General features: G+C 42.7%; 1 protein-coding gene across 2 annotated transcripts in view; it reads right to left on the reverse strand.

The window, feature by feature from the left end:
* LOC123999156 (syntaxin-1A-like) overlaps positions 1 to 10,320 on the reverse strand; it is a 38,073-nt gene extending 27,753 nt beyond the window's left edge. For both annotated transcript variants that reach the window (XM_046304623.1, XM_046304624.1), the window contains exons 1-2: positions 10,184 to 10,320; positions 313 to 390 (exon numbers count right to left, since the gene is read on the reverse strand). In XM_046304623.1, coding sequence (XP_046160579.1) covers positions 313 to 390; positions 10,184 to 10,213 — 108 coding nt within the window. In that variant the 5' untranslated portion in view covers positions 10,214 to 10,320. The remainder of the gene's footprint in view (positions 1 to 312; positions 391 to 10,183) is intronic.
* Positions 10,321 to 21,989: the final 11,669 nt, after the last annotated feature.

Genomic DNA, 21,989 nt, shown 5'->3' on the forward strand with positions numbered 1-21,989 from the left:
AAGATTAAACCAGTGTAAAAGAGTAAGATGCAAATGGTGGGAGAAGAAGGCAAGCCAAACATTGTTTCAACAAATTGTTATTTAACCTCAAATACAGGGTTCTTCTTTGCAACTTTAGATGATGCTAATTGGACCTCTTAGCTAAATTACAAGTATTCAGCAGAAATATAAAAGGCACTTGATGAACAATGTTTTGTATAATTGAATGGACCTCAGAATTTCTGATTTAGTTGTCCTGTGCAGTGCCTGTGTACATCTCAGTGGTGTACATAGACAGAGCACTCACCATTCACACACACACCTGGGGCTTACCTGTACAAAGAACTCATCCATAAATCGATCTTTTTCCATGTTGACTGCCACATCATCTTCTTCCTCAGTCTCCTTCCCCTAAAGGTGCATAGACAAGGCAATATTAACAGAAATGAATACATTTTCAAAATGTGGATGTAGAAAATGCATCTAAAAAGCATCAAAGACCATGTGCCTAGAGCCTGAAAACCAGATTTTAAAAATTAACTGGCAACTTCCACATTTGTCATTCCTAGTGCAACTCTACTAGTTTATCCAACGTCAACAACAAAGTAAAATAATTATTCGCAGCCAGAGAAAAAGACACCTGTGATGACAAAGGATCCGATTGATCCCCAAAAAGAAGGCGAAATCAGGGAAGGATAGCTCTCTCTGGGGGATTCGTGAAGGAAGTGCTATCCTCATCACATAGATCTTGGCAGCTGGGGGTGGACGCAATGAGTCCTTAAAAGCATGAATGTTTAATTCCTCTATCAGAGGGGGTCCTTGCGGAGGTTCAGGACGTGGACACAGGGTCAGGGTTCACCTCCCCTGTATGCTGTCTCTGTCACATCTCATGCATTTAATTAATCTTATCTAGAGCAACTTACAGTTAGTGCATTCATCTTAAAGATGCAATATGTAACTTTTTAGGCAACCTGACACAATTCACATAGATATGCAAGTTATTGATCGGTCATTCTAATTGAAAGCAAGTCTAAGAAGTGGTAGATCTGTTCTATGTGCACCATTTCTATGCTACCCGTGCTTCAATTCATTTTTTTCATCTTTTACTTTCGGTTTTGTACACACGCTTCAAAACAACTGAAAATATTTTTGGTTATGGAAAATGTATTTCAGAGCAGATTAGATGCTACAATTATTCTCTACACTATACTTGCTTGTTTGGTCACAAAATGAAATTAGGCTAACTACTATAATTTTTCAGGTGACCAATTTCTGCATATTGCATCTTTAAGATAGCTAGGTGGGACATCCACGACTAAGGCAAAACAGGTTATTGGACATTTTTGCAAATACATTACAAATAAAAAAACAGAAATACCTTATTTAGGTATTCAGACCCTTTGCTATGAGACTCAAAATTGAGTTCAGGTGCATCCTGTTTCCATTGATCATCATTGAGATGTTAACAACTTGATTCGAGTCCACCTGGGTAAATACAATTGATTGGACATGATTTGGAAAGGCACACAACTGTCTATATAAAATGTACCACAGTTGGCAGTGCATGTCAGAGCAAAAACCAAGCCATGAGGTCGAAGGAATTGTACGTAGAGCTCTGAGACAGGATTGTGTCGAGGCGCAGAAGGGGGGAAGGGTACCAAAAAAATTTTTATCCCAAGAACAGTGGCCTCCATACTTCTTAAATGGATGAAGTTTGGAACCAACAAGACCCTTCCTAGAGCTGGCCACCCGGCCAAACTGAGCAATCAGGGGAGAAAGGCCTTTGTCAGGGAGGTGACCAAAAACTCGATGGTCACTCTGACAGAGCTCACCCTTCCAGAAGGACAACCATCTCTGCAGCACTACTACCATAAAGGCCTGATTGGTGGAGAGTGAGTGGCCAGACGAAAGCCACTCCTTAGTAAAAGGCACATGAAAGCCCCCTTGGAGTTTGCAAAAAGGCACCTAAAGAACTCTCAGACATTGAGAAACAAGAGTCTCTGGTCTGATGAAACCAAGATTGAACTATTTAGCCTGAATGTGTCACGTCTGGAGGAAACCTGGCACCATCCCAACTGTGCAGCATGGTGGTGGCAGCATCATGCTGTGTGGATGCTTTTCAGTGGCAGGGACTGGGTGACTAGTCAGGATTGAGGGAAAGGTAAACGAAGCAAAGTAGAGAGAGATCCTTGATGAAAACCTGCTCCAGAGCGCTCAGGACCTCAGACTGGGGGGGGGGGGCGAAGATTCACGTTCCTACAGGACAACGACCCTAAGCACACAGCCAAGACAACGCAGGTGTGGCTTTGGGGACAAGTGTCTGAATGTCCTTGAGTGGCCCAGCCAGAGCCTTGAACCCAATCAAACATCTCTGGAGAGACCTGAAAATACCTGTGCCTCGACGCTCCCCATTCAACCTGACAGAGCTTGAGAGGATCTGCAGAGAATAATGGGAGAAACTCCCCCAATACAGGTGTGCGAAACTTGTAGTGTTATACCCAAGAAGACTCGAGGCTGTAATCGCTGTCAAAGGTGCTTCAAAAAAGTACTGAGAAAAGGGTCTTAATACTTATGCAAATGTGATATATACATATATATTTCTATACATTTGCAACAATTTCTAAAAAACAGTTTTTGCTTTTTCAATATGGGGTATTGTGTGTAGATTGATAGGGGGGGTGTAATTCATTTTAGAATAAGGCAGTAATGTAACAAAATGTGGAAAAACTCAAGGAGTCTGAATACTTTCCAAATGCACTGTATGACACGTCGCATACATAGTCAGGCCCTTGTGATTGAAGAAGGCTCAATGACAATGTTGGTATACATGGGTGGGAAATGCTAATTTATCAACACTAGAGCCTTTGCTACCTCAACAGCTTGAGTCAGGCAATACATTTTTCTACCCATACCCATTTTCTTTCACTGATCACCCAATTCCCACTGACCTTTGGCCTCTATTGAGAAGCATTAGCCAGCCACAGAAGGAAATTAGCCTCCATGAATATCGCCTTAAAGCTAGCCTGGCATGCCAGAATTCGAGACGCCTGTAATAACACCAAGACATCAAGGCTAGTGAACAAGCAGGAAACCAGATGAAGACAGATCAAATTATATCAATCCAAAGATATCCAGCTAATAGGATGAAAATATACTTGGGAGCAAAATGCAATTAGCAGAAACAGGCTATTGATGCCATTATAAACCCTGCTTATCTAGAAGCATATTGGATTTAGACTTTACTCATTATAATAAAATCTTCAAAATGTAATCAAGGTATGAGTACTTGTAAAGCACAGATTTGATTCTTTGTCTCACAATAAATGTAAAAAAAGGACATTTGATGGTTGACATCAAGAGGGGTGGAGGTTGATGATGAACCGAATAGTCCCCATGGAAGTAGTGGGGGAGCGTTTTAACCGTCACACACTCATCCTGCTCCTACACATAGGCTGTGGGAGGGCACAGGAAGGGAGACAAGGTTTCCTGGCTCTATGCTGCTACACCATAGTCATTACAGCCATCAGCCCACAGTGACACCACATTATCTCCATTAGCCTACACGTTCCACGACACAAAAAAACGCCACACATGCAAACACCGTCCTTTCACCCACACACACACACACACGAAAGAGAGGGCGATAGAAGGAGGGGTGACCACTCCACCCCCCCCCTCCCCGCTCTATGGTTAGGGAGGACATGCCTTGTCACGACCGTTGTTCTGCCGACTCACTCTAACTCCAGCTCCATCTGCACACTCATCATCACACTCAGAGAAAGCAGTCAATGCTGTCACTGGCAAGTGTTACATAATATTTCAAGTGGTCAAAAGGAACCATCAATAACATTAAAGAAGTGTCATAGCTGAGATAAAGATATTATGCAGACAACATGTAAGCATTATATACTAACCAAGAACTGGCCATCGGCAGTTTGGACAATTCCATTGCTTTATGCTGTTCTACAATCTACAAGAGGCCCTTGAGAAGTACAGTATCTAGAGGTTTTCATAATGGGCACCAGTGAATACACAATTCAACACTGGCATACACTAACAGACATGATGCATCTCTGAGAATACACCAAGATCTCAAACAACTAAGAACAGCATTGGTATAGCACTCTAACCATCGGACAATAGTGATCGGGGAAATTAAATAAAAAAATACAATCGAATACATATCGGGATATTCATTTTGACAATACATCGTATTGTTTTGACAACATCGCAATGTCTTTTTACGCTAGTTGGCTGTACCTGCACCAAAACATCAGTATTTTTCCTTCATTGCTTGTTTTATTTTCTTTAACCAGGCAATTAAGTTTACAGTGACTGCCTATTCCGGCCAAACCCTAACCCAGGCGATGCTGGACCAATTGTGCGCCGCAATATGAGACTCCAAATCACGGCCAGTTGTGATACAGCCTGGAATCGAACCAGGGTCTGTAGTGACACCTCTAGCACTGAGATGCAGTGCCATAGACCGATACAACACTCGGGAGCCCCATCTCCTATTTCAATAGAGAGCCAATTTGTTTTCAGCATTTCATATCCATGACTGATCAAAACTTGTTTTCTCATGGCTCTCGTCCATCTGCAGCAGACATATTGTGAGTAATATGGTTGGAACATCGAATCGCAATAAAATTACAGCATCGACTTGCAATACATATGGAATTGTGAGCACCGCAATATACAATACCGTTCAAAAGTTTGGAGTCACTTAGAAATGTCCTTGTTTTTGAAAGAAAAGTACATTTTTTCCCATTAAAATAACATCGAATTGATCAGAAATACAGTGTAGATATTGTTAATGTTGTAAATTACTATTGTAGCTGGAAACGGCAGATTTTTTATGGAATATCTACATAGGCCCATTATCAGCAACCATCACTCCTGTGTTCCAATGGCACGTTGTGTTAGCTAATTCATGTTTATCATTCTAATCATTAGAAAAACCTTTTGCAATTATGTTAGCTGTGCACAGCTGAAAACGGTTGTGCCGATTAAAGAAGCAATAAAACTGGCCTTCTTAAGACTAGTTGAGTATCTGGAGCGTCAGCATTTGTGGGTTAGATTACAGGCTCAAAATGGCCAGAAAGAAATAACTTTCTTCTGAAACTCGTCAGTCTATTCTTGTTCTGAGAAATGAAGGCTATTCCATGTGAGAAATTGCCAAGAAACTGAAGTTCTCGTTCAACGGCGTGTACTACCCCCTTCATAGAACAGCGCAAACTGGCCCTAACCAGAATAGAAAGAGGAGTGGGAGGCCCCGGTGCACAACTGAGCAAGAGGACAAGTACATTAGAGTGTCTAGTTTAAGAAACAGATGCCTCACAAGTCCTCAACTGGCAGCTTCATTAAATAGTACCCGCAAAACACCAGTCTCAACGTCAACAGTGAAGAGGCGACTCCGGGATGCTGGCCTTCTAGGCAGAGTTGCAAAGAAAAAGCCATATCTCAAACTGACCAATAAAAATAAAAGATTAAGATGGGCAAAAGAACACTGGACAGAGCAACTCTACCTAGAAGGCCAGCATCCCAGAGTCGCCTCTTCACAGGTGACGTTGACACTGGTGTTTTGCGGGTACCATTTAATGAAGCTGCCAGTTGAGGACTCGTGAGGCATCTGTTTCTCAAACTAGACACTAATGTACTTGATAATTGGCCTCTGTATGCCCATGTAGATATTCCATTAAAAAAAGTGATCTGCCGTTTCCAGCTACAATAGTAATTTACAACATTAACAATGTCTACACTGTATTTCTGATCAATTTGATGTTATTTTAAAAAAGGACCAAAAATATTATTTTCTTTCAAAAACAAGAACATTTCTAAGTGACCCCAAACTTTTGAATGGTAGTGTATCTCGTATCGCCATCAAAGTATCGTGAGGTCCCTGGCAATTCCTAGCCCGATTGGACAACATACCCACCCATGCCGTACACTTCTTGAATCAAATGTCTGTGTGATGATTCCACACCAGCACCAGGTTCTCTCTCAGACCCCCATATCCAGTCAGATGCATGCAGGGCATGGCAAAGGTGATAATAATGCATCAACCCATTGGCAGGCTACAGGATCTGAATACACAAAGCCATCTATGATCAATTCCATTGGCTTCCTATAGTCTCAAAAACAGCTAATTCAATTCGTAGCAGTCATCTCCAGAATCCACACACACAGAGCCACAGCATGTCTTCCTACACTGAACAACTCAGAAGCAACATTGAACAGAGATGAAGTTAGACACTGCATCATTTGGGAAGATGAAACTAATTAGGGATTGAGTTGTGTAGCTGGATCTACTCAACAGGTGGCTTAGGAAGTGGATCTCACCATTAGACCACTTTTGATGTCTGAAAAATGTATTGTGGTGACTTTGTCACATGTAAAATGCCTGACGTAAACAAATCAATCTAATAGCTGATATGCCAGCACCATGGACAGTGACAGAATCCCAAACTGTTGAAATTCAGCACCACAGAACATTGGACAGTGACTGCAACTCATTATTGCACTGAATATGAGAGGAAATATCACCCTCCAGTCATGCTATGTCTTGTGGTGATTAACAGCCACCGCAGCATGACGTTCCAGTGTGAAATGGCTTTTTTAATAGCAGCAAGCTGTGGAGCCTGAAATGGATTTGAACTTAATGTAGAGATTTAACAATGACTGGGCAGTCATACACTGCATGACCAAAAGTATGTGGACAACTGCTTGTCAAAAATCTCATTCTAAAATTATGGGCCTTAATATAGAGTTGGTCCCCCCTTTGCTGCTATAACAGCCTCCACACTTCTGGGAAGGCTTTCCACTAGATTTTGGAACATTGCTGGGGGGACTTGCTTCTATTCAGCCACAAGAGCATTAGTGAGGTTGTGCACTGATGTTGGGCGATTAGGCCTGGCTCGCAGTCGGCCTTCCAATTCATCCCAAAGGTGTTTGATTGAGTTCAGGTCAGGCCTCTGTGCAGGCCAGTCAAGATCTTCCACACCAATCTCGACAAACCATTTCTGTATGGACCTTGCTTTGTACACGGGGCATTGTCATGCTGCAACAGGAAAGGGCCTTCCCCAACCGTTTGTCACAAATTTGGAACAGAATCGTCTAGAATGTCATTGTATTCTGTAGCGTTAACATTTCCCTTCACTGGAACTAAGGGGCCTAGCCAAACCATGAAAAACAGCTCCAGACCATTTTTCGTCTTTCGACCAAACTTTACAGTTGGCAATATGCATTCGGGCAGGTATAGTCCAAACCCAGATTTGTCCATCGGACTGCCAGATGGTGAAGCGCAATTAATCACTCCAGAGAACTCATTTCCACTGCTCCAAAGTTCACTGCTCCAATGGCAGCAAGCTATACACCACTCCAGCCGACGCTTGGCATTGAGCATGGTGATCTTAGGCTTGTGTGCAGCTGCTCGGCCATGGAAACCCATGCATCCAGAGGTAGTTTGGAACTCAGTAGTGAGTGTTGCAACCGAGGACAGATGATTTTTACACACTACGCGCTTCAAAACTCGGCGGTCCCGTTCTGTGAGCTTGTGTGGCCTAACACTTCGTGACTGAGCCATTGTTGCTCCTAGATGTTTCCACTTCACAATAACAGCACTTACAGATGACAGGAGCAGCTCTAACAGGAGAGAAATTTGACAAACTGCCTTGTTGTAAAAGTGCCATCCTATGACAGTGCCACGTTGAAAGTCACTGAGCTCTTCAGTACAGGCCATTCTTTTGCCAATGTTTTTCAATGGAGATCGGATGGCTGTGTGCTAGACTTTATACACGTCAGCAACGGGTGTGGCTGAAATAGCTGAATCCACTAATTTGAAGGGGTGTCTTTTGGCCATGTAGTGTAAGAAAGTGTCCCCCTCTATAAAAAGAAAAATCTTGACTCTGTGAAACCATTCCTAGATTACATTTGGGATATCACTCATGTGAGACTGACTGTGATTGGTCAGTGTGGTACCTCTCGGGGAGAAACCAGGTGTCGACTGTCATCCACAGATGCTAACGCAGCTCCTCTGAGAACGGATGAATGCCCCCTTTTCCCCCACTGTGTGTGTGTGTGAGATAGAAAGGAAGCGCGAAAGAGATAGTCCCTTCAGAAAGTATTCAGACCCCTTGACATTTTCTACATTGTTACGTGACAACCTTATTCTAAAAATGGACTAAATCCCCTCAATCTACACACAATAGCCCATAATCACAAAGCAATAACAGGTCTTTTTTCTTTACAAAAATGTAAGATTTACATAAGTATTCAGACCTTTACTCAGTACTTTGTTGAAGCCCCTTTGGCAGCAACTACAGCCTAGAGTCTTCTTGGGTATGACGCTACAAGCTTGGCACGCCTATATTTGGGGAGTTTCTCCCATTCTTCTCTGCAGATTCTCTCAAGCTCTGTCAGGTTGGATGGGGAACGTTGCTGCACAGCCATTTTTAAGTATTTTCAAAGATGTTGGATCGGGTTCATATCCGGCCTCTGGCTGGGCCACTCAAGGACATTCAGAGACTTGTCCCAAAGCCACTCCTGCATTGTCTTGGCTGTGTGCTTAGGGTTGTTGTCGTGGTGGAAGGTGAATCTTCGCACCCCAAAGTCTGAGGTCTTGAGCACTCTGGAGCAGGTTTTCATCAAGGATCTTTCTGTACTTTGCTCCATTCATCTTTGCAGCGATCCTGACTAGTTTCCCAGTCCCTGCTGCTGAAAAACATCCCCACAGCATGATGCTGCCAACATCATGCTTCACCTTAGGGATTGTGCCAGGTTTCCTCCAGGCGTGACGCTTGGCATTCAGGCCAAAGAGTTCAATCTTGGTTTCATCAGAAAGGAGAATCTTGTTTCTCATGGTCTGAGAGTCCTTTAGGTGCCCTTTGGCAAACTCCAAGCAGGCTGTCATGTGCCTTTTACTGAGGAGTGGCTTCCATCTGGCCACTCGACCATAAAGGCCTGATTGGTAGAGTGCTGCAGATATGGTTGTCCTTCTGGAAGGTTCTCCCATCCACACAGATGAACTCTGGAGCTCTGTCATTTAAGAATGATGGAGGGCACTGTGTTCTTGGGGACATTCAATGCTGCATACATGTATTGATACCCTTCCCCAGATCTGTGCCTTGACACAATCCTGTTTCGGAGCTCTATGGACAATTCCTTATACCTCATGGCTTGGTTTAGCTGTTACATGCATTGTCAACTGTGGTACCCTTTATAGACAGTTGTGTGCCTTTCCAAATCATGTCCAATCAATTGTATTTACCCAGGTGGAATCCAATCAAATTGTAGAAACATCTCAATGATCAACGGAAACAGAATGCACCCAAGCTCAATTTCGAGTCTCATAGCAAAGGGTCTGAATAGGTATGTAAATATGGTATTTCTGTTTTTATTTGTAATAAATTTGCTAAGATTTCGAAAAATCTTTCGCTTTATGAATACGGGAAATTGTGTGTAGATTGCTGACGATTTTTTTGTATGTAAACATTTTAGAATAAGGCTGTAACGTAACAAAATGTTGAAAAAGTCAAGGAGTCTGAATTCTATCTGAAGATGAACGTGATTTAAAATGTTAGTAAGGTTTCACTGAGATGTTAATTGACTCAATATCGTTAATAAACACTTGGATATAGCCTATCCGATAAAATACAACTAGCCTGTGGAATTAATGGGGAAAGTAAAGCACTACACATTCGGAGAAGGCAAGTTAATAAAACAATAGTTAATACACCGTTTTCTATAGGGCTGAAGCTAGAAGCTAATTCATTAATACTTTGGCACACTGGCTAGACTACAAGTGAAATCACATTGGGGAAAAAAAGTTTCACTCGCGCTTTTATGAACAATTCCCATATAAAGATAATGTACAACAACTATCCTATTAATGGACAACATTCTACGACACATGACGGGTGCCAATGTTTTCACCGTCCTCTCACACGTTGCGTTTCCATATGGACGTGTGGAACAAGTTTTACCTTGATAGGCTACTTAGCAAAAACGGATCCCCAGAAATGTCCACCATTGTTATGAAATGACAATAAATACTTAAAAAAAAGATGTTCTACTCTAAAACAGCTGCTTTCCAACTCCCACGAAATAAGTGAGGCGCACCTTCCGCCCAACCCCTCCGAATAACCACCGTTTGCTTCTGGGGTCTCGAATATAGTAGGGTAGAATTACAAATATAATCACTTACCACCCTTAGCTCGTGTGTACGGTCCTTCATCGTGAATTAACAACTTTTCCACTTGTTTCTACAACTAGGTTGATGCTCCTTATATCCGTACTCTCGAGTCAGGGTTTAATTTTATTTTCCGTGAAGAGAGCAGCGGGCGCGCGCAAGGGGGTGTAGATCAATCGAGAGCGCGCGATAATCTCGAGGCACAAAATGTCATTAATTTTCTTGACATCAATGTATTAGAAATATCACTTCAACAACAACAAAAATCGTAATTCTTTTCGCAGAGATGAATATCACGATACGCTTTCAGGATTAAAAGAGAAACAAATTGCATGGTACAGACTACAATATAGCAGACACATTTAAAATGGGCCTCCTTTACAGATTATGAAGAATAAAAACTGGCATTCAAAATTACTGTTTTGGGAACAGTTAATATATTATCAAAATTATTATCACTTTAAAAAACATATCTATGTTTTACACACTAGCGCCACCTGGTGGAGCAAATCACTGCAGTTTAGCTGACGCCTCACTCTGTGATTCCTTCGAAACATCTAAAACAATATAAAATGTCAGACTCATCCTTGAATTAATTTCTTATATTGTATTTCATGGTAAGATATAAATGTTTACACAACAAAACATATTCCCCCTCAGGAGACTGAAAAGATTTGGCATGGGTCCTCAAATCCTCAAAAGGTTCTACAGCTCACTGTAAGGTCTACCTACACCTGTTGTATTCGGAATGTGGCAAATAACATTTGATTTGATATTTCGATAGTTACAAAAAGGAATATACGCCTATAAGTGGTTATTGCAACTGCTGAAGTATCCCACTTATCTCTAAATAAACCAAATGTTAATATTGCTAATTAAGCCTGCACCTTAGGGCAATGAAATAACATTCTTCAACCACACAAACTTCACACTATCCTCCGATTTGGGACTCCAAAGTGGACCCATCCAACTTGGGGCCAATCAACTTTGGACACATCCAAATTCGACCATCTGACTTGGGACCCTCCAACTTGGCTCACTTATTAACCATCACCAGCCCTTGTGGCCTATATCTCTACTCCAGTCACCACTATCCTCATAGGGACACTTCTTGCACTTCCAGGCCTCCTCCACATCCTCTCCCGAGGCTCCCTTATCATCCCTCCAGTAGATCAGGTAGCCCTGAATCTTAGCCCTAAACTGGGCTTCATCAAACTCTACCTCCCTGGTGCCTATGAGATTTCCAGGGCTCTGGAGGCTGTACTATATGGCATGGAGGTCAGAGAAAGTAAGAAGGACCAGTAAAATGGTCCAGGAGCTCTCCAAACATGATTACCCAGAAGCCCCGTGTATGAAGGTCTGATCCAAAGACCTGATTAGGAACCAGTTGTCAAACAGGAGCTTGTTCATGACGGACAAGACAAAAGATGGCTTGTTTCAGCTCGTTGAATTTTGTTATTGATATCATGTCTTATTTTGAGGTGTTTTGAATCATGTCACGTCTAAGTCGCTCTGGATAAGAGCGTCTGCTAAATGACTTAAATGTAATGTAATGTAATGTCTATGCTAATACATTAGGGCTCAAATTTGCTAGCTAGCTAATCCAACATCTGTAACAATGGATTTGAGAGATAAGCGCTCATAATTTTAATTAACATTTGGAGAGGAAATATAGTTTAAATGTTGTCAACAATTATTTGATTCTATTAAAGCCAAAACCATCTGTTTTGCCCCAAGGGTCGTGTACATATCGGTTTTGTTGCTAAACAACCCACCCGTCTATTTCCTACTATGCCAATTTCTCTGTTTTAAATGGGCCATAACTCTAGAATTTTGATATGCCTGTAGAATATGATGTTCAACAATATATTGAAAAGTTTGCCAAATAATAAAAAATATATATTTTCCATATTCATGTTTATATATTTCTCTATATTCATAAATGAATGTAAGAAATGTTTTATTGAAAACAAAATTCTACTAATATTACAAAGCAAGAGGTAATATTTGCACCCCAGTATCTCTACTTGCACACTCATCTTTTGCACATCTATCACCCCCGTTGTTTAATTGCCATATTGTAATTATTCTGCCACTATGGCCTATTTATTGCCTTACCTCCCTTATCCTACCTCATATGCACACACTGTATATAGACATTTCCTATTGTATTATTGACTGTGTGTTTGTTTATTCCATGTGTAACTGTGTTGTTATTTGTGTCGAACTGCTTTGCTTTATCTTGGCCAGGTCACAGTTGTAAATGACAACTTGTTCTCAACTAGCCTACCTGGTTAAATAAAGGTGAAATAAATAAAAATTACATTTAAAAAAAGCTTCATATGAGAGCAATGTTTGCAGTGTAGCACCTAGAGATGAAACATTATGAAGTCTTAAAGGGGACTTGGGTAAGACCATAATGTCATAAATATGCCAAAATTGAATCATTATTTCACAATTATGCTTTTAGATATAAATGTCTAATATACTGTACTCTCCCATATGTATTTATTTGGACAGTGAAATGTAAACTTTTAATTTGGCTCTATACTCCAGCATTTTGGATTTGACATCAAATGTTTCATATGAGGCAACAGTACAGAATGTCACCTTTAGTTTTGAGAGTATTTCCATAAAAAACAGTTTACCTCTTACAAATTAAAGCACTTTATGTATCTAGTACCCATTTGAAGTTGTCATAAGTATTTGGACAAATGTAGTAGTGTAGAAGTCAAAAGTTTAGTATTTGGTCCTATATTCTTAGGACGCAATGGCAACATCAAACTTGTCACTCGACAAATTTGTTGGATGCATTTGCCATTTGTTTTGGTTGTTTCAGATTATATTGTGCCCAATATAATTTCCACGTGGCTTCCCCTACCCCGTTCAACAGCTCTGCACCACCCACAGCAACTCGCCCAATCCTCCCCATTTCTCCTTCACCCAAATCCAGATAGCTGATGTTTTGAAAGAGCTGCAAAATCTGGACCCCTACAAATCAGCTGGGCTAGACAATCTGGACCCTCTCTTTCTAAAATTATCTGCCGCAATTGTAGCAACCTCTATTACCAGTCTGTTCAACCTCTCGTATCGTCTGAGATTCCCAAAGATTGGAAAGCGGCCGCGGTCATCCCCCTCTTCAAAAGGGAGACACTCTAGACCCAAACTGTTACAGACCTATATCTATCCTACCCTGCCATTCTAAAGTCTTCAAAAGCCAAGTTAACAAACAGATCACCGACCATTTGGAATCCCACTGTACCTTCTCCGCTATGCAATCTGGTTTCCGAGCTGGTCATGGGTGCACCTCGGCCACGCTCAAGGTCCTAAATGATATCATAACCGCCATTGATAAAAGACAATACTTTGCAGCCGTCTTCATCAACCTGGCCAAGGCTTTTGACTCAGTCAATCACCGCCTTGGTTTCTCAAATGACTGTCTCGCCTGGTTCACCAACTACTTCTCTGATAGAGTTCAGTGTGTCAAATTGGAGGGCCTGTTGTCTGGACCTCTGGCAGTCTCTATGGGGGTGCCACAGGGTTCAATTCTCGGGACTCTTTTATTTGTATTCATCAATGATGTCGCTCTTGTTGCTGGTGATTCTCTGATCCACCTCTACGCAGATGACACCATTCTGTATACTTCTGGCCCTTCTTTGGACACTGTGTTAACAAACCTCCAGACATGCTTCAATGTCATACAACACTCCTTCCGTGGCCTCCAACTGCTCTTATGCAAGTAAAACTAAATGCATGCTCTTCAACCGATCGCTGCCCATACCCGCCTGCCCGTCGAGCATCACTACTCTGGACAGTTCTGACTTAGAATATGTGGACAACTACAAATACAGTGCCTTGCGAAAGTATTCAGCCCCCTTGAACTTTGCGACCTTTTGCCACATTTCAGGCTTCAAACATAAAGATATAAAACTGTATTTTTTTGTGAAGAATCAACAACAAGTGGGACACAATCATGAAGTGGAACGACATTTATTGGATATTTCAAACTTTTTTAACAAATCAAAAACTGAAGAATTGGCCGTGCAAAATTATTCAGCCCCTTTACTTTCAGTGCAGCAAACTCTCTCCAGAAGTTCAGTGAGGATCTCTGAATGATCCAATGTTGACCTAAATGACTAATGATGATAAATACAATCCACCTGTGTGTAATCAAGTCTCCGTATAAATGCACCTGCACTGTGATAGTCTCAGAGGTCCGTTAAAAGCGCAGAGAGCATCATGAAGAACAAGGAACACACCAGGCAGGTCCGAGATACTGTTGTGAAGAAGTTTAAAGCCGGATTTGGATACAAAAAGATTTCCCAAGCTTTAAACATCCCAAGGAGCACTGTGCAAGCGATAATATTGAAATGGAAGGAGTATCAGACCACTGCAAATCTACCAAGACCTTGCCGTCCTTCTAAACTTTCAGCTCATACAAGGAGAAGACTGATCAGAGATGCAGCCAAGAGGCCCATGATCACTCTGGATGAACTGCAGAGATCTACAGCTGAGGTGGGAGACTCTGTCCATAGGACAACAATCAGTCGTATATTGCACAAATCTGGCCTTTATGGAAGAGTGTCAAGAAGAAAGCCATTTCTTAAAGACATCCATAAAAAGTGTCATTTAAAGTTTGCCACGAGCCACCTGGGAGACACACCAAACATGTGGAAGAAGGTGCTCTGGTCAGATGAAACCAAAATGGAACTTTTTGGCAACAATGCAAAACGTTATGTTTGGCGTAAAAGCAACACAGCTCATCACCCTGAACACACCATCCCCACTGTCAAACATAGTGGTGGCAGCATCATAGTTTGGGCCTGCTTTTCTTCAGCAGGGACAGGGAAGTTGGTTAAAATTGATGGGAAGATAGATGGAGCCAAATACAGGACCATTCTGGAAGAAAACCTGATGGAGTCTGCAAAAGACCTGAGACTGGGACAGAGATTTGTCTTCCAACAAGACAATGATCCAAAACATAAAGCAAAATCTACAATGGAATGGTTCAAAAATAAACATATCCAGGTGTTAGAATGGCCAAGTCAAAGTCCAGACCTGAATCCAATTGAGAATCTGTGGAAAGAACTGAAAACTGCTGTTCACAAATGCTCTCCATCCAACCTCACTGAGCTTGAGCTGTTTTGCAAGGAGGAATGGGAAAAAATGTCAGTCTCTCGATGTGCAAAACTGATAGAGACATACCCCAAGCGACTTACCGCTGTAATCGCAGCAAAAGGTGGCGCTACAAAGTATTAACTTAAGGGGGCTGAATAATTTTGCAAGCCCAATTTTTCAGTTTTTGATTTGTTAAAAAAGTTTGAAATATCCAATAAATGTCGTTCCACTTCATGATTGTGTCCCACTTTTTGTTGATTCTTCACAAAAAAATACAGTTTTATATCGTTATGTTTGAAGCCTGAAATGTGGCAAAAGGTCGCAAAGTTCAAGGGGGCCGAAAACTTTCGCAAGGCACTGTACCTATGTGTCTGGTTAGACTGTAAACTCTCCTTCCAGATTCACATTAAGCATTTCCAATCCAAAATTAAATCTAGAATCGGCTTCCTATTTTGCAACAAAGCATCCTTCACTCATGCTGCCAAACTTACCCACGTAAAACTGACTATCCTACCGATCCTTGACTTCGGCGATGTCATTTATAAAATAGCCCCCAACATTCTACTCAGCAAATTGGATGCAGTCTATCACAGTGCCATCAATTTTGTTACCAAAGCCACATATACTACCCACCATTGCGACCTGTATGCGCTCGTTGGTTGGGCCTCGCTTCATATTTGTCGCCAAACCCACTGCCAGCAGGTAATCTATAAGACTTTGCTGGGTAAACCCCCGCCTTATCTCAGCTCACTGATCACCATAGCAGCACCCACCCATAGCACGCACTCCAGCAGGTATATTTAACTGGTCATCCCCAAAGCCAACTCCTCCTTTGGCTGCCTTTCCTTCCTGTTCTCTGCTGCCAATGACTGGAACAAATAGCAAAAATCACTGAAACTGGAGTCTTATATCTCACTCACTAACTTTAAGCAACAGCTGTCAGAGCAGCTTACTGATCATTGTAGGAAAAATCATCTGTAAATAGCCCACCCAACTGTAAATAGTCCACTTCATCCCCATATTGTTATTTATTCTTATTTAATCTTACTCCATTTTCACACACTGTATATAGATTTTTCTATTGTGTTATTGACATGTGATAAACTGTTTATCACATGTGTAACTCTGTGTCGTTTGTGTCACACTGCTTTGCTTTATCTTGGCCAGGTCGCAGTTGTAAATGAGAACTTGTTCTCAACTGGCCTACCTGGTTAAATAAAGGTAAAATAAAATAAAAATATATAAATTCATGGTAAATAATGTAGTGTCATTTTGGAGTCACTTTTGTTGTAAATAAGAATACTTCTAAATTAATGTGGATGCTACCATGATTATGGATAATCATGAATTAATGATGAAAGTTACAGAGGCATAAATATCGTGAGAGGTTAGCATGTCTTGGGGGTATGATCTTTGTGCCTCTAACTTTCACTTATCATTATTCATGATTATCCGTACTCATGGTAGCATCCACATGAATGAAGAAGTGTTCAGAAATATATTACATTCTTAATTACAAAAAGTGACTCCAAAATGACACAATACATTATTTATCATTAATTTCTACTGGGCACAACATAACCCGAAACACAACCAAAACAAAAACTGCAAATGCATCCAACAAGTTTGTAGAGTCAGAAGCTTGATATAGTCACTCCGCGCTAGCAATATGGGACCAAATACTAAAAGTTTGACTTTTTATTTATTTATTTTATTTCACCTTTATTTAACCAGGTAGGCTAGTTGAGAACAAGTTCTCATTTGCAACTGCGACCTGGCCAAGATAAAGCATAGCAGTGTGAACAGACAACACAGAGTTACACATGGAATAAACAATTAACAAGTCAATAACACAGTAGAAAAAAATGGGCAGTCTATATACAATGTGTGCAAAAGGCATGAGGAGGTAGGCGAATAATACAATTTTGCAGATTAACACTGGAGTGATAAATGATCAGATGGTCATGTACAGGTAGAGATATTGGTGTGCAAAAGAGCAGAAAAATAAATAAATAAAAACAGTATAAAAACAGTATGGGAATGAGGTAGGTGAAAATGGGTGGGCTATTTTCCTATAGACTATGTACAGCTGCAGCGATCGGTTAGCTGCTCGGATAGCTGATGTTTGAAGTTGGTGAGGGAGATAAGTCTCCAACTTCAGAGATTTTTGCAATTCGTTCCAGTCACAGGCAGCAGAGTACTGGAACGAAAGGCGGCCAAATGATGTATTGGCTTTAGGGATGATCAGTGAGATACACCTGCTGGAGCGCGTGCTACGGATGGGTGTTGCCATCGTGACCAGTGAACTGAGATAAGGCGGAGCTTTACCTAGCATGGACTTGTAGATGACCTGGAGCCAGTGGGTCTGGCGAACGAAAATATGTAGTGAGGGCCAGCCGACTAGAGCATACAAGTCGCAGTGGTGGGTGGTATAAGGTGCTTTAGTGACAAAACGGATGGCACTGTGATAGACTGCATCCAGTTTGCTGAGTAGAGTGTTGGAAGCCATTTTGTAGATGACATCGCCGAAGTCGAGGATCGGTAGGATAGTCAGTTTTACTAGGGTAAGCTTGGCAGCGTGAGTGAAGGAGGCTTTGTTGCGGAATAGAAAGCCGACTCTTGATTTGATTTTCGATTGGAGATGTTTGATGTGGGTCTGGAAGGAGAGTTTGCAGTCTAGCCAGACACCTAGGTACTTATAGATGTCCACATATTCAAGGTCGGAACCATCCAGGGTGGTGATGCTAGTCGGGCATGCGGGTGCAGGCAGCGATCGGTTGAAAAGCATGCATTTGGTTTTACTCGCGTTTAAGAGCAGTTGGAGGCCACGGAAGGAGTGCTGTATGGCATTGAAGCTCGTTTGGAGGTTAGATAGCACAGTGTCCAATGACGGGCCGAAAGTATATAGAATGGTGTCGTCTGCGTAGAGGTGGATCAGGGAATCGCCCGCAGCAAGAGCAACATCATTGATATACACAGAGAAAAGAGTCGGCCCGAGAATTGAACCCTGTGGCACCCCCATAGAGACTGCCAGAGGACCGGACAGCATGCCCTCCGATTTGACACACTGAACTCTGTCTGCAAAGTAATTGGTGAACCAGGCAAGGCAGTCATCCGAAAAACCGAGGCTGTTGAGTCTGCCGATAAGAATATGGTGATTGACAGAGTCGAAAGCCTTGGCGAGGTCGATGAAGACGGCTGCACAGTACTGTCTTTTATCGATGGCGGTTATGATATCGTTTAGTACCTTGAGTGTGGCTGAGGTGCACCCGTGACCGGCTCGGAAACCAGATTGCACAGCGGAGAAGGTACGGTGGGATTCGAGATGGTCAGTGACCTGTTTGTTGACTTGGCTTTCGAAGACCTTAGATAGGCAGGGCAGGATGGATATAGGTCTGTAACAGTTTGGGTCCAGGGTGTCTCCCCCTTTGAAGAGGGGGATGACTGCGACAGCTTTCCAATCCTTGGGGATCTCAGACGATATGAAAGAGAGGTTGAACAGGCTGGTAATAGGGGTTGCGACAATGGCGGCAGATAGTTTCAGAAATAGCGGGTCCAGATTGTCAAGCCCAGCTGATTTGTACGGGTCCAGGTTTTGCAGCTCTTTCAGAACATCTGCTATCTGGATTTGGGTAAAGGAGAACCTGGAGAGGCTTGGGTGAGGAGCTACGGGGGGGGCGGAGCTGTTGGCCGAGGTTGGAGTAGCCAGGCGGAAGGCATGGCCAGCCGTTGAGAAGTGCTTATTGAAGTTTTCGATAATCATGGATTTATCGGTGGAGACCGTGTTTCCTAGCCTCAGTGCAGTGGGCAGCTGGGAGGAGGTGCTCTTGTTCTCCATGGACTTCACAGTGTCCCAGAACTTTTGGAGTTGGAGCTACAGGATGCAAACTTCTGCCTGAAGAAGCTGGCCTTAGCTTTCCTGACTGACTGCGTGTATTGGTTCCTGACTTCCCTGAACAGTTGCATATCGCGGGGACTATTCGATGCTATTGCAGTCCGCCACAGGATGTTTTTGTGCTGGTCGAGGGCAGTCAGGTCTGGAGTGAACCAAGGGCTGTATCTGTTCTTGGTTCTGCATTTTTTGAACGGAGCATGCTTATCTAAAATGGTGAGGAAGTTACTTTTAAAGAATGACCATGCATCCTCAACTGACGGGATGAGGTCAATGTCCTTCCAGGATACCCGGGCCAGGTCGATTAGAAAGGCCTGCTCACAGAAGTGTTTTAGGGAGCGTTTGACAGTGATGAGGGGTGGTCGTTTGACTGCGGCTCCGTGGCGGATACAGGCGATGAGGCAGTGATCGCTGAGATCCTGGTTGAAGACAGCAGAGGTATATTTGGAGGGCCAGTTGGTCAGGATGACGTCTATGAGGGTGCCCTTGTTTACAGAGTTAGGGTTGTACCTGGTGGGTTCCTTGATGATTTGAGTGAGATTGAGGGCATCTAGCTTAGATTGTAGGACTGCCGGGGTGTTAAGCATATCCCAGTTTAGGTCACCTAACAGAACGAACTCTGAAGCTAGATGGGGGGCGATCAATTCACAAATGGTGTCCAGGGCACAGCTGGGAGCGGAGGGGTGTCGGTAGCAGGCGGCAACAGTGAGAGACTTGTTTCTGGAGAGAGTAATTTTCAAAATTATTAGTTCAAACTGTTTGGGTATGGACCTGGAAAGTATGACATTACTTTGCAGGCTATCTCTGCAGTAGACTGCGACTCCGCCCCCTTTGGCAGTTCTATCTTGACGGAAGATGTTATAGTTGGGTATGGAAATCTCTGAATTTTTGGTGGCCTTCCTGAGCCAGGATTCAGACACGGCAAGGACATCAGGGTTAGCGGAGTGTGCTAAAGCAGTGAGTAAAACAAACTTAGGGAGGAGGCTTCTGATGTTGACATGCATGAAACCAAGACTTTTTCGATCACAGAAGTCAACAAATGAGGGTACCTGGGGACATGCGGGGCCTGGGTTTACCTCCACATCACCCGCGGAACAGAAAAGGAGTAGTATGAGGGTACGGCTAAAGGCTATCAAAACTGGTCGCCTAGAGCATTGGGGGCAGAGGATAAGAGGAGCAGGTTTCTGGGCATGGTAGAATATATTCAGGGCATAATGCGCAGACAGGGGTATGGTGGGGTGCGGGTACAGCGGAGGTAAGCCCAGGCACTGGGTGATGATGAGAGAGGTTGTATCTCTGGACATGCTGGTTGTAATGGGTGATGTCACCGCATGTGTGGGGGGGTGGGACAAGGGAGGTAACAGGGGTATGCAGAGTGGATCTAGGGGCTCCATTGTGAACTAAAACAATGATAACTAACCTGAACAACAGTATACAAGGCATATTGACATTTGAGAGAGACATACAGCGAGGCATACAGTAGTCACAGGTGTTGAATTGAGAAAGCTAGCTAAAAACAGTGGGCGAGGCTAATCAGCTAGCACAACAAACAGCAGGTAAAATGGCGTTGACTAGGCAACTGGCCCGACAGATAAAACAAACAAGCAGAGTGGAGTACCGTGATTAATGGACAGTCCAGTGTGCGTCAGCTATGTAGCCAAGAGATCAGTGTCCAGGGGGCAGCGGTGGATGGGGCAGGGGGGCTGGGCTGGCGAGTGTTATCCAGGTTTTTTTATTTTTATTTTTTAAAACTAACAATGACTAAATAGCTTGTAGCTAGTTAGCTGGTTAGCGTCTGGAGGTTATTGAGTGTGTCATAAAAATAAAATAAAGATTAAAAGTAACAGCGATTCCGTACCACAGTGGGTGAGGCAGGTTTCCGGAAGGTATATACAAAAAAATAAAAATCAAAAAGAGATAGAAAGTAAATGGGTTCAGAGTGTTTGGGATGCAGTGATTCAGATGGTTAGCAGGCCTGTGCTAACAAGCTAACAGTTCGTAGGCCCGGGCTAGACAAGCTAGCCGTTAGCAGGCCGAATTAGCAAGCAGGGAGATAGCGAGGGCTAGAGAGTTAACCTTTGGGGGGACGTCGCGATGGGGTGAGTCTGTTTATTCCTCTTCATGTGGTGACATCGACAGACCGGTCGTGGGCCCGGGTAATTGTAGCCCAGAAGTATGCTACAGGTGCTCTAGTACGCTAGGTGAGCTGGAGACACAGCGTTTCAGAAAGCTCGCGGGCCTTGGCCAGCAGATGGATCTTTGGCGATGTCGCAACGAAAAAGCCTGTTGAAACCACCTCGGACGATTATGTCGGCAGACCAGTCGTGATGGATCCGCGGGGCTCCGTGTCGGCAGTAAAGGGTCCAGGCCAATTTGTCCAAATACTTACACTACCGTTCAAAAGTTTGGGGTCACTTAGTTTAATGGACAAAAAATGACATTTCTAACATCAAATTGATCTGGAATACAGTGTAGACATTGCTAATGTTGTAAATGACTATTGTAGCTGGAAACGACTGATTTTTCATGGAATATCTACATAGGTGTACAGAGGCCCATTATCTGCAACCATCACTTCTGTGTTTCAATGGCACATTGTGTTAGCTAATTCAAGTTTATCATTTTTTTAAAGGCTAATTTATCATTAGAAAACCATTTTGCAATTATGTTAGCACAGCTGAAAATGGTTGTGCTGATTAAAGAAGCAATAAAACTGGCATTCTTTAGACGAGTTGAGTATCTGGAGCGTCAGCATTTGTGGGTTGGATTACAGGCTCAAAATGGCCAGAAACAAAGAACGTATTCTGAAAC

The sequence above is a fragment of the Oncorhynchus gorbuscha genome, linkage group LG16, assembly GCF_021184085.1.
Source record: "Oncorhynchus gorbuscha isolate QuinsamMale2020 ecotype Even-year linkage group LG16, OgorEven_v1.0, whole genome shotgun sequence".
In the NCBI taxonomy this organism is placed as follows: Eukaryota; Metazoa; Chordata; class Actinopteri; order Salmoniformes; family Salmonidae; genus Oncorhynchus; species Oncorhynchus gorbuscha.